Source organism: Myxine glutinosa, chromosome 14 (genome assembly GCF_964187855.1).
Source record: "Myxine glutinosa chromosome 14, kmMyxGlut1.1, whole genome shotgun sequence".
Classification (NCBI taxonomy): Eukaryota; Metazoa; Chordata; class Myxini; order Myxiniformes; family Myxinidae; genus Myxine; species Myxine glutinosa.
Genome location: NC_136274.1, coordinates 57,557,949 through 57,572,095, shown reverse-complemented (window position 1 = coordinate 57,572,095; position 14,147 = coordinate 57,557,949). Strand labels below are relative to the sequence as shown.

The following is a 14,147-nucleotide window of genomic DNA, read 5'->3' as shown; positions in this document are numbered from 1 at the left end:
TGTCATGAACTTGAATTCAGTAATAGGTTCTCTGAGTTTTGATATTTGGTCTTTTATAAATGGTGATGTGACATGAAGCATTCTGGCCTAGTTCAGTAATCTGTTCTCCCCACGCAGTATTGCTGGAGTTCAGGAGTGGTGTGCATGAACCTTGTGACTTATCACACTGCCAGGTTCAGAACTGATGCCAAAGGCCCTCTCGACGCGCATTGTGGGGGGCATCTGGTGGTTCTTCACTCTGATCATCATTTCCTCGTACACGGCAAACTTGGCTGCGTTTCTCACTGTGGAGAGGATGGAGTCTCCCATCAGATCAGCCGATGACCTTGCCAAGCAAACAAAAATTGAGTACGGTTCCGTAGTCGGTGGTTCAACTATGATGTTTTTCAAGGTGAGCCTTGTTTCATCTTTCTTTTCCCTCATTATGAGTTTTGGCCAAGAAGGCTGATTTTGCCCTGGTAGCCTACACCTAAGTTTCTGCTTGGGATAAAAAGAAAACCACGAGATTAGAACTAAGCTCCGTATATACACAGGCTTGATGTTATTAAGAAATGATGTTATTGCTTGATGTTATTAAGAAATGATGTTATTGCTTGATGTTATTAAGAAATGATGTTATTGCTTGATGTTATTAAGAAATGATGTTATTGCTTGATGTTTTTGAGAAATGATGTTATTACTTGATGTTATTGAGAAAGCTGACATTGAACAATGATACATTTTACTTATACCAATGGTGCTGTTCTTTATTTTATCAACTACCATAAAATGTTTTGCTATTATCGCCATTGACAGAATATCTCATTATCTTGTCTACCTATTGTATATTTCAGGGTATATATTTTACTATGAAAAGGCTACAAATATTCAGGTGTACCTTGGTCACATTTCCAGGTTTTATCTAACGCTAGCAGCGATACCCGGCGTTGCCCGATACTGTTCTAATCTTGGTATTTTAAAGAAATCAAATTGTTTTTTTCTACATTTTTGTGGGAGCCTAAAACACTTCCCTACACCCACTAAGAAATGGGGTCCGAGATCATTTAATATTACCTTTCACATATCTACACAGGCTTCGGGACCGCTATAGAGCCTCTAAAAAAAATAATCCAACGTTTTTTTCCCAAATTTCCCAAAAAATTATTTTGCCTAAAACACTCCCCGGCACTCATTGATGAAACTCTAAAAGTTTGACGACTATGCATTCGGCCATTTCTGAGCAAAAATGACGACAGACAGACAGACAGACAGACAAACATCTCTCTTATAGTATAGATTAGTTAAGTGAAGCTCCTCCCCTTGTGAAAATCTGGACCAATTGGCATTACGCAAATATGATCAATTGATTACAAATCCTTTGTTGTTATTTTTGTCATCACATTACAACAACTCTCAATTGGTGTTCTTTATGTAGTTGAAGGTAATATGGAAATTTCCAGCAGGTATGGCAAGATAATTTTGTGTCATTCCCATGTAGATACTTCTTCATGATGCCAGCATAATTTTTGGTGGTACTTATTTATGCAAGATGACAGATCTCATTACCTTCGCTGCACAAGTGAAGACAGTCGGGCAGAATATTGCGTTGTACGGTGTGAAAGGGAGGCAGCAGGGGGCATACAGTTAAAGCGGTAAATTCTGATTGCGCATTCGAATTTAATTGGTCTCATCAAAGGTACACTGCAGGATTTGTTCCCATCTCTGTTGGATCTCTTGATGATTAATTTCAAATGTATATGCACACAAGGTTCAGGCTCATCAGAAAACAGAAAAGGTGCATGATGCTTGCAAGGCTTCATCAGCCAACAACAGAATTAAAGGTTAGACTTTCCTCGGTCCACGTGTAACAAACAAGTGATTTGGGGTCGACCTTCCTAAGGCCACCATCTTGACTTGTAGAGTGCCCAACAAACGACTGTAATGCAGCTCTCAAAATGTAATGCAGCAATCGGATGAAAATTGAGGATTTTAGAAATTTGTGCCCAACAAAGGACTGTAGTGCAGCTCTCAAAATTTCAAGACCGGACACGTATCTATACTGTACATGGCATGTCCTCACCTTTTCAACTCACCGTTGCATCCTACTTTGGCACCTGTACATTAGCAGTGCATACATGTTTCAAATGCACTGGTGCGAAATATATCCATCAAATTGGTACAAACACCTTGGAAGATGCCTAGTATGATTATCCCTTGAGAACACCATCTAAATTCAGCTGAAATGTACACGTAAACGCGACAAAAATTTACCGACATTTAAAATTAAAAATATTAAATTAATTTTATTATATTATTTAATTTACTTTACATTAATTTTAAAATTTTTAATAAAAATGTTAAAATTTAAAATTCACGACAATTTTTTTTTTTTTACTGCATTCCTACCTCCTCGTGTTGACTTGAGGATTTGCGTATATGATCGTATTTGTTCAATCCCACTCCTCCCTCCAGGTCTTCAAAACAGCTGTTCACCACCATCTCTTATCTTCCCCCATCCAAAACCTTGATCTTTTCTACCCCTAAAACACCCCAAATCCAACTTTTTCAAATTCCGTTTTCTTTCCTGAAAGTCTCGGTAGTTTCCATCTTGTTTATCCCGTGATGTGCTTGTTCTCTACTGTCGTTTGTGCTTCCCCCTCTGTCCCCTGTTGTCTCCTGCTCCCTTTATTATATATTTCATGTGTGTTTTACGTGTCAGCTCTTACACGAGCCTCGACTTTGTATACAATAAATAAAAAGGTGATGCATTTTGCATGATCAGAGAGGGAAACGATGTTATTCCATCACAGGGATTGCTTATTATTAAAAATAAATCTCAAAAACTCTAATTCGATTAATTAACATGGGAGAGGCCATTACAGTGAAAGAAATCCATAATCCTCCATGTACAGTAGATGTACCATGCGAATGCAATAATTTATGCAATTGTGATGCACACTCAGCCATCACAGTGCTTCACCAGGTTGTACATCACAAGGACAAAACAATTTGCGCGCTCAGCTTTCAATTTGGCAACACAGAGAAGCTCGGTTTACGAGCCCACAGAGCTTGCAGACGCCAATTGAGCACGTCGTTCAAACCCACCATGCATCGTCACAACGTCTGACAAATGTCTTTGCTCACGTGGTATAATCATCTCCGAAATGAAGATCAACACGCTGAAAATCGAGTTTGTGATTTAGAGAGAAAAGGCTCCGGTTCTGAAGATTCGTGAATGTCTTTCTGCAGTGTCGTTCAAAGAAAATTCACTTTTTCTCAAAACCCCTAAAAAGCTGTTCATGGACAACTTTGCATTGGAGCTAATTGTCACTGCTCGTAATATGTTCGTAACATGGGAAGTCAGTCACTCTGAGTAATACGTTGCTTTCCGTGACTTCTTTCTGATGCCTTGATTATGGAGCCTCCTCAACTTCTCCGGCGGTTCTTCAAAATTTATCCAGAAGTTTTGTTTGTTTCAAGAATTGCTTTGAAGTAGGAAAAGCCTGAATTTTGGACGTTGGTCGCTAACATTATAAATATAAATTTCGTCAAAAATTATTGATTATTGTAAAAATTATTGTTTTTACATCAATATGCATGTTATAGCTCAGATCAAATTTTTTGCTCAGATCAACCTTTTTGGAGGTGTGAATGAATGAATGATCGTTTTAAGGCCATTTTCCCCGCTAAAGTGGGGGTTAGCCTTGCGGGCCCCATGACAATCATGGTTCCCTGTTTGAGACAATGTTTTTATGGCCGGATGCACCTTCCTGACGCCAACCCTTAGTCGCCTCTTACGATGTGCAGGGATACGATGTACCTATTCTAAATCAGGGTACACACCCGGATCATTCATCCCAGTGAACTGGTACTCAATTTGCCGACCTCAGAAGGATGACAGGCTGAGTCAACCCCCCTGGCTTTAATTGAGCGATCGACCGGGATTCGAACACCAGGATCCGAGGATCCCAATCCAGCACCCTAACCGCTAAGCCAACACCAGGTATAAAAATCTCTCAAAATGCCTCGGTGTCCTCTCTCAAATGAGGTGTCCTCTATCAAAATGCAATGATTGACAACGAAGTGACATCAAGACTCGGTAATGCATGTATGTCCTTTGGAGGATTTGACATGGCATGAGCATCACCTTTGGCTTGAACATAGTATTCACCTGGACACCAACATTAGTGTCTGTTGTGCCGTTGTCTTATAGACACTCCTGTACAGATGCGAATCTTGGACACCTTATCGTCGCTATATCAAACACCTTGATTATTTCCATATGCAATGCCTTCACAAGATTATTGGCATCACCTGTTAAGACAGAATGATTAACCCCTCAATCCTAGACCATTGTCGTATCCATGGAATTGAGTATTTTTGATGCAAGCCCAGCTTTGGTCATCAGGACACATCACACTCATGGAAGACCATAGAATCCCAAAAGCGCTTTTCTGTGGACAACCTAAACTTGGTAAACGTTCACGTGGTGGTGTTATGAGGACGTCCTTAAGTCTACACTCAAGTCTTGTGCCATTCCAGTGTCACCTGGGAATATTAGGCCACAAACTGGTCAGCTTGGTGTTACATATTTATGTGAATGTATGTGAATTACCATTCAGGTCTTTGCTTATCCGTGTGTAGTATATTAAGTTGTTGTGTAGTTGTTGTGGTTGGAGGGTCAGGAGCCCTTCTGAGGGAGTGGCCGGAAACGGAAGTGACCGGAAACGGAAGAGAAAAAGACACGAGGAAAAAAGGACGAGTTTTATTCTTCCTCGCCCCGCTCCGACCAAAAGGTGGGATCGACCTTGCGCTGCGTGGAAAAGCGGCGTTCCGATCCGAAGCCTGTCTGGCGAGAGGAATTACCGGGACGTGTACCTGCCCGGTGGAGACGGCAAGTTGACGTGGGGCCGTGCATCGACCCCGCGCCTGGCCTCGTTCGCGGCACCGTCCAAACAGACGCGTGCGGGTCGCACGTTGGGGCCTAACGCGCCTTGCAAGCGGCGTGGGGTTTGGCTTGCTTTACCGTATCCGCTTCGCGTGGCCACGAGGGGCTGCAGCCACGGTGCCTGGTACGATACCTGCCCGGTGGAAACACGTCCACCCGGGGTTCGTTCTACCGCCCGAGTGCGGTGACGGCGACCATCATCTTGGTCAGGAGGGGCCCAGAGACATTGTGCGGGACCGAGACCAAAAGGGTGTCGTGAGTACTCACCGGGACACACGTATATAAGATGGCCATCTTACTCATAGGAAAGTGCTTGTGAATTGGGAATTGTTGATGGTTGTATATGGTTGATTGCTCGGGGAAAATCTCCGTGGTTGTGTCATTGCAATTGTATGGTCATTCCCATTGAAATATATCCTTGAACGTCAGTTGTCTCTGGGGTGAAATTCATATGGATTGCGTGGCGAAAGCGCATATTTAATACAGCTTTCTGGCGAAGTTCCTCTCACGGTCCGGGGGTCACCGAGACCAGGTATTCACCGAGGGGACCACGTAACAGAATTGGGGGCTCGTCCAAATTACGATTTGCGGTTTCGCAATTGGGTCTACGTCCGGGATTTAAAATTGTATAAAATAATAAAATAATAATTTTTTTATTAATTAAAATTTATTAATTAATTATTAATTGGTAAATTTTTTTTTTGAGAAATTGGGGTAAAGTCTTGGGTGAAGGTTAACAGGTGTTAACGATAGGCACCATGGCGTTTGTGGCACAGAACTTTGGGGTAACCCCGAGTGAGGCACAGTTCCGAGCGTTGCTAAAGTCGGACCTCTTGAAATTGGCCAAACATTTTAACTTGGAGGTCCGAACTAATTTGAGGAAGGCAGAGTTGCAGGCCACGGTGATACAATCTATGGTGGGATTAGGAACATGGGACGAGTTAGCCTGGGAGTGGCTACCCGAAGAACCAGAAGACGTTGAGCTCCGGAAACTGGAGTTGCAATTACGGAGCCAGGAACGGATCAAAGAAGAAGAAAGGAAAGCAGAAGAGAGGAGAGAAGAGAAACAAGCAGAGGAAAGGAGAGTGGAACGAGAACTCCAGGAAAGGTTAAAAGAAGAAGAAAGGAAAGCAGAAAAGGAAAGAGCAGAAGAAGAAAGGAAAGCAGAAAAGGCAAGAGCAGAAGAAGAAAGGAAAGCAGAAGCGAGGAGAGAAGAGAAACAAGCAGAGGAAAGGAGAGTGGAACGAGAACTCCAGGAAAGGTTAGCAGAAGAAGAAAGGAAAGCAGAAGCGAGGAGAGAAGAGAAACAAGCAGAGGAAAGGAGAGTGGAACGAGAACTCCAGGAAAGGTTAGAAGGGAGAAAAGCAGAGGAGAGGAGAGCTGCAAGGGACCTCGAAGCAGAGGAGAGAAAAGCGGAAAGGGAATTAAAGGAACGTGACATGGAGCTTCAGCAAGAAATCAAATTCAAGGAGCTGGAGTTAATGAGAGAACGGGGAGAGGCACCACCTTTGCTGACGGGGTCGACACCTAACCAGAAAACCTGGGATGTGGGCAGACATGTGAGGCTGGTTCCACCGTTCAGTGAAAAAGAAGTCGCGAAATTTTTCCCACACTTTGAGAAAGTGGCTCGACAATTAAACTGGCCGGAGGAGGCCTGGACCATACTCGTGCAAAGTGTGCTGGTGGGGAAAGCTCAGGAAATTTATTCGGCGCTACCAATGGACCAATGTGCAGATTATGAGGTACTGAAGAAGCACATCCTCAAGGCCTATGAGTTGGTTCCGGAAGCTTACAAGCAAAAATTCAGGAATGCCAGGAAGAGGGAGAGTGAGACCCATGTGGAGTTTGCCAGAGTGAAAGAAAACATGTTTGATCGGTGGTGTGAGTCAAAAGGAGTCGGGAAAGACTTCGAGACATTGCGGGACTTGATCCTGGTGGAGGAATTCCAGCAGTGTGTCCACGAGGACATCAAAGTGTACCTGCAGGAAAAGAAGGTACCAAAGTTGTGGGACGCAGCCACCATGGCAGATGATTATGCCTTAACCCACCGAATAGGGGTCCACGAACCTAACTCCTCGCCTAGATCTCTGCAGGGCAGGTGGGGAACAGCAGGTGCGGAGAACGACCATACATGGCGGCGGCCTCGAGATGATTATGGGGACAACTATGATACCCCACCGGTTCGAAATCAGAGGGATGCGGGCCCAAGACAAACTTATAGTTCGGGGGGCCCGAGGCAGACCCCGAGTTTTTCCTCCGGGCCTACTTGCGCGTTTTGCAAGAAACCTGGACACTTGATGTCCAGTTGTTACCTCATGAAAAGGGACAACCCAGAGCGGAGTCCGACTATTACAACTCCGAATGCGATGGCTAGCGTAAGAAATCGCCATCAAAAGGGTTACCAACCATTTATTTCAGAGGGGTTTGTGTCACTGGATGGAGCCTCGACTAACCGGAGACCGGTTAGGATATTGAGGGACACAGGGGCCCATCAATCTTTAATGCTTGAAGGCATTTTGCCATGGTCCGAGGAGACGGCAACGGGGGATAGTGTTCGTTTACAGGGGATCGGGGGCGGTGTTAGTGCTCCCCTTCAGGTCATCCAGTTGGAGTCCGATTTGGTGTCAGGACCGGTCACCGTCGGTTTACAAGCCACGCTTCCTGTAGAGGGTGTATCTGTGGTTATCGGGAATGATTTGGCCGGGGGTCAAGTTTATGGTAACCTGAGGGTTGGTAAAGAGCCCAGCAGGGAAAATAACATCACACCAGCTCAGGATGGCGACCAAAGTGCCAAGTTATTTGTAGGGGGACTGAACTTCAAAACAGAGGAAGAAGTTCTGACCTCTGTCTTCAACAGATATGGGCCGCTGGTGGAAGTGCGGTTGGTAAGAGACTGGGAAACGCAACAGTCAAGAGGGTTCGGCTTTGTCACGTTTGCCAGCACAAAAGACGCCAGAGAGGCAGAGAAGAATTGGAATGGCAAGGATTTGGAGGGTCGGACCATAACAGTAGGGAAGGCATTTCGTAGGCGTCGAGAGGTCTACAGGAGAGGACAACTGGGCGGTAGTTTTGGTAGTGGCCGAGAAGGAGACCGCTATTCATGGGACTACAGGGACCAGTGGTCCCACCCTAATTATTAGGGAAGTTCTGAGAAGTTGAAGCACTGAAGGCGGCGGAGCCGCCGAGCCAAGATTCCTACACGAATTAACCGTGAACGCCGTTCCTAAAGGCATCCATGTAGTGAACTTTCATGCACGGACTAACCGTGAACTCCACGTTCCTCAAGGCGCCCATGTAGAGAACTTTCCTGCACGGACTAACCGTGAACTCCGCGTTCCTAAAGGCATCCATGTAGTGAATACTCGGCTTGGCCTCCCGGAAAAAGTGCTATCGAGTTGCTTAACTTTGGATCTTTGATCAACCCCTTAACCTTCATTCCCAAGAAACTGACGGTCAAAGTCAGAGGGTCATGAGATGGAGTTTGATTTGGCAGGGACAATGTCGTTGTTGGTACTTAGTCCAGAGGGAGTAATCTGGAGGGGTTGTGGTGAAAATTTGGGTTGCTTTATTTTTAAGTGATAACTGTGCCCGGGGGGAACGGATAATGTGGGGGGGGGTTGAGTTATCTGGTTTGTTTCTCCAAATTGGCCGGCAAAGAAAGTTTTCGCTGGGTTCAAACTTTCTTTCTTGAAGGGGGGGAGTGTTACATATTTATGTGAATGTATGTGAATTACCATTCAGGTCTTTGCTTATCCGTGTAGAGTATATTAAGTTGTTGTGTAGTTGTTGTGGTTGGAGGGTCAGGAGCCCTTCTGAGGGAGTGGCCGGAAACGGAAGTGACCGGAAACGGAAGAGAAAAAGACACGAGGAAAAAAGGACGAGTTTTATTCTTCCTCGCCCCGCTCCGACCAAAAGGTGGGATCGACCTTGCGCTGCGTGGAAAAGCGGCGTTCCGATCCGAAGCCTGTCTGGCGAGAGGAATTACCGGGACGTGTACCTGCCCGGTGGAGACGGAAAGTTGACGTGGGGCCGTGCATCGACCCCGCGCCTGGCCTCGTTCGCGGCACCGTCCAAACAGACGCGTGCGGGTCGCACGTTGGGGCCTAACGCGCCTTGCAAGCGGCGTGGGGTTTGGCTTGCTTTACCGTATCCGCTTCGCGTGGCCACGAGGGGCTGCAGCCACGGTGCCTGGTACGATACCTGCCCGGTGGAAACACGTCCACCCGGGGTTCGTTCTACCGCCCGAGTGCGGTGACGGCGACCATCATCTTGGTCAGGAGGGGCCCAGAGACATTGTGCGGGACCGAGACCAAAAGGGTGTCGTGAGTACTCACCGGGACACACGTATATAAGATGGCCATCTTACTCATAGGAAAGTGCTTGTGAATTGGGAATTGTTGATGGTTGTATATGGTTGATTGCTCGGGGAAAATCTCCGTGGTTGTGTCATTGCAATTGTATGGTCATTCCCATTGAAATATATCCTTGAACGTCAGTTGTCTCTGGGGTGAAATTCATATGGATTGCGTGGCGAAAGCGCATATTTAATACAGCTTTCTGGCGAAGTTCCTCTCACGGTCCGGGGGTCACCGAGACCAGGTATTCACCGAGGGGACCACGTAACAGCACGTTTTACCAATGGGAATTGAGTATTTTTGATGCAAGCCCAGCTTTGGTCATCAGGACACATCACACTCGTGGAAGACCATAGAATCCCAAAAGCGCTTTTCTGTGGACAACCTAAACTTGGTAAACGTTCACGTGGTGGTGTTATGAGGACGTCCTTAAGTCTACACTCAAGTCTTGTGCCATTCCAGTGTCACCTGGGAATATTAGGCCACAAACTGGTCAGCTTGGCCTAACATTTGCTGCAAAGGCCTGGACAACTTTGAATGTGGGAGACTTGCTATCGAGACATCGGACGCAAAGACCAGTTTATACCTGTGATGTTTGTGGTAGACTTTGTGGATCCCACATTTGACTACACAGTCATCGCACAACACACAATGCTTAATGAGCATGCCAACGAAGGGAGGAGATTCGTCGAAAACATCGACTCACACCATCATCACCATCATCTTACCTTTGTATTACTGTGACAGCCGTATCGGTACAGCCCTACTTGTATGCTCCATATCCCTTTGTCCCCATCTCCTCCCAAACTTATTGTACACCGCTCCTTTCCTATGCCATCTCCAGGCGCTGCATAACCTCATTGCCGGGCACCGAAGGGGGCTCGGCCATGACGCACGCTGAAAGGGAGTACTCAGTTTTCACTCTGGTTGTTTTCTTGTTTTCTTGTTTGTTTTTTTGTTCCGGGCGATATCTCAGCCATCCTTCGAGCTAGGACGCTGAAATTTCGGCAAAATAGTGAGCAAGTACTTTGTCAAAAATGGTATATTTTGTTTTTTGATTAATCAATTAATTGATGAGTTATTTAATTATTAGCGATTAATTAAGTACTTATACATTTCCTCTCTCTTCTGGGCATTATCTCAGGCACCTTTTGAGCTAGGAAGCTGATATTTGGACATGACAATGACCACGTGATTTGGCTGCAAAGGCTATTTTTGATTTGTTGATTAATCAATTAATCGATTAATTATTTAATTATTCAATGAATGACTTCATTAATAATAAAAAAATTAAAGTTACATCTTCGGATGAAGCACTAGTGGTTTAGTTATGCTATTAGCCAATTGATTAAGAAACCGAGTTTTATGATCATCTTTTATTGATTTTAATAATGCAATTAATTAATCAATCAATTATTGTCAACCTATCCCTCCAAATACAGTCTCTATGAGCTGCACAGCGGCAATGCCGCACTGTAGGATATATAATTATTTGGCATGGGGGCGATGTACTTTAAATGTATCTGTACTTGTTTCCCTTCTCACTGCACTCTTACCACCCTTCTCTTCCTGTTGTCAATTATAACTTTCTAGATTTATCCTTTCCCGAACCCCACTTTCCCACCCAGTCAGTCCATACAATGGTCCCTTACCAAATAAAATGTTAACACCTCAACAAGATTAATACCATTGTACCATTTGGTTAATACCATCTAGCTATAAACTTCTTCAAAGTGACAACTACATTGTATTGCACTGCAGTGCACTGAGTACGGGTGCACATTACTCTTCACCACTCTCTCGCAGACTTCAAAAATATCCACGTACGAGAAAATGTGGGCATTCATGAGCAGCCGCGAATCAACGGCGCTGGTATCTACCATCAATGAAGGAATCAATCGCGTGTTGGCCACTGACTATGCTTTCATCATGGAGTCGACGAATATCGAGTACGTGGTACAGCGCAACTGCAACCTGACACAGATCGGGGGTCTTCTCGACTCCAAGGGCTACGGTGTCGGGACGCCTATTGGTGGGTATACACCTGACGTTCTTGCACGTCTTTGTTCTGATTGCAAAATGAATGCCAGGTCTGCTTCCCAAATTGGTTCATAAATAGCATTACGTTTTGGGTTAGGGTATACATTTTGTGACACCGTGTTTAATCGAAACCTGTGACATTTCCGATGTTTGACATTCGACACAAGTGTCAGTAGAAAGTTGCCGTGAGAAGAAGGCCTATAGGGGAAGAGTTGGCAGCGATGCGTGTCCCACAGTCTGCTGTGACGCCCTCGCATTAATATGGCAGATGGCAAGAACACAGGGCGCCACCTTACCCCGCGGCATTATATCGCCATTCACTGTCACATTTTCACGATGCCCCCAGATTATTGTGCCCTTTGACGTGAAATGAAGATGCATTTTCCCACCTTCATCGGACACAGCTGCTGTATGGTCCCAAATGTGTTGTGCTGTTGTGGAATAAGAGACGAGACGAAGACGGAGACAGAGACAGAGACAGAGAGAGAGAGAGAGAGAGAGAGAGAGAGAGAGAGAGAGAGAGAGAGAGAGAGAGAGAGAGAGAGAAAAAGAAAATAAAAGAAAAGAGAAAGAAAGAAAGAAAGAAAGAGAAAAGAAAAAGAAAGAAAGAAAGAAAGAAAGAATGAAAAAAGAAAAGAAAAGAAAGAATATCATGATTAATTTTCCAGCTGAGAAACTGTTGCATCTCACACCAAACACAGAAGTTGAGAATGGCTGCCTGGTTAATCGGGCAGCATTGTAGCACCATGTGAGGAGGTTCTGCCTCCATCGCTGTGGGTGAAATTACTTGTGTGTACAAACGTGCAAAAGCATCGATACATCTCTTGCTCAAGAAATTTTAACGGATAAAATTGCCGTTGTTCCCTCCGCCATCGAATGTGGATGGAGGTTATGTTTGCACCCCTGTCTCTTTGTCTGTTTGATTGTGAACAAAATAGCTCAAAAAGTTGCGGACGGATTCGGACAAAATTTGGCAGAGAGGTAGTGCATGTGACAAGAACGAAATGATTAGATTTTGGTGAAGATCCGCGGATCCGGATCCGGCTACTATAATTTTTAAGTGATTCTTCATCATTGGGAGATGGGGCCAAAACCGATATATAGCAGGATATCTCAAAAAGTTATGGACGGATCTGGACGAAATATGGTGGACAGATTGTGTGTGTGACAAGGAAGAATCGATTCGATTTTGGTGAAGATCTGAATATGGATTCGGATACGAGAATTAGTTAATTTTAAGTGATTCTTCAGCATTGAGAGATCAGGCGAAAAGTGATATATAACATGATATTTAAAAAAAGTTGTGGACGAGTTATGACTAAGCCTGGTGGACGAGGTGGTTAAGTGACAAGAACAAGCCGATTAGATTTTGGTTGAGGTCCGAATCCAGATACGGCCTATCAGTGGGATACAAAATGTAACTGTTCAGCCTGGCGGAGGTATGCGCTCTACCGAATGCCATTCTAGTTTTGCTTTCTGCATTTATGGAAATGCTCAAATGTCTTTGTCTCTGTACGTTTTGTTTGAATGTGCAAATCTGCTTCTGTTCAGACTCCAAACCGAGGTGTGCCCTGCAGTGCAGAGGTTGTCATGTGACTCGCTACATGGCATGAGCTTTGCATACAAATTATTTTGAAGTGACCATTGATATTCAGTTATTATAACTTACCCTTAATTCATAAGAAACGTTTGAATCTGGAGTTTTACAAGGAGTCGTTTTTAAAGTTCGACAAACAAGACTCAAGTCGAAAATCCCATAAAAAAGCAATAGGACAAATCCCATAAAAAATCCCAAAGGAAATTGGACAAGTTGGATCCACTGGTTTAAAAAAGGAAAGTGAAATACTGGACCAGTAGAAAATACCAATAGAAAACCAGTCGGTCAATGGGACCAGTAAGAGACCAATAGAATACCAATATAGAAATGAACAGGATTGAAAATAACTGATTGACCTATGTGGGGAAATTTTATATGTCCAGACTGCGGATTGAACCCAGGTGCTCTGGTGAACGATACCAGTGCTCTGAGCCATCTGACCAATTGTTTGAGCTATATTATGTCCCTATTGGTTGCTATGGGGTTACAGACCAATTAACCCTAATGGTTTCTACAGGACCAGTTGAACTGGTTTCTATTAGTTTCAAGTGAATCTGATTTGGTTTCTACTGGAAACTCTAATGGTTCCTATATAAACCAATATAAACCGTGATTTCCAATAGAGACACATAGAAATGTCCTACTGGTCTCTATTGGTTTCTGTGGGATTTTCGACCTGGGGATGCTCACAATTGGGTTGTATCCCGTTCTAGAACTTTTTGAATGCACATTGTACGTCAAAAATGCTGCACCTTCTCTCAAAGACATCATGTACACAAGTCTCACAGGATCCTTAGTCACTGGAGAAAATAAAACAAATCCAGTCTTTAAACAACAACAACAACAACAACAACAACAATCCAAACAACACCATCATCATGTTTTTTGTTTTTTTACATTTGTATATGCTGATAACCTGCATTTTTTCATTGCTGACTGATATAGTGTGATGATGTGATGATGTGATGATGATGATGTCCCCTCCTGCATCATCAGTTGTGTATGGCCGCCGAAGCAGTTTATTGACTATTGGGAATAATCCTAGTCGGGTCTTCACTCCTACACAGGATACTTCAATGGCTCATTCATCCCAGTGAACTAGTACTCATTTCGCCAATCTCCGAAGGATGGCAGGCTGAGTCAATGCCACCTGGTGTTAATTCAACGACCGACTGGGATTTGAGCTCAGGACTCTGTAATCCTATGCCAGCACTCGAACCGTTAAACC

General features: G+C 44.3%; 1 protein-coding gene across 2 annotated transcripts in view; it reads left to right on the top strand.

The window, feature by feature from the left end:
* LOC137439811 (glutamate receptor ionotropic, kainate 2) overlaps positions 1–14,147 on the top strand; it is a 426,037-nt gene that overhangs the window by 314,778 nt on the left and 97,112 nt on the right. For both annotated transcript variants that reach the window (XM_068135931.2, XM_078767891.1), the window contains exons 14-15: positions 174–391; positions 11,089–11,314. In XM_068135931.2, coding sequence (XP_067992032.2) covers positions 174–391; positions 11,089–11,314 — 444 coding nt within the window. The remainder of the gene's footprint in view (positions 1–173; positions 392–11,088; positions 11,315–14,147) is intronic.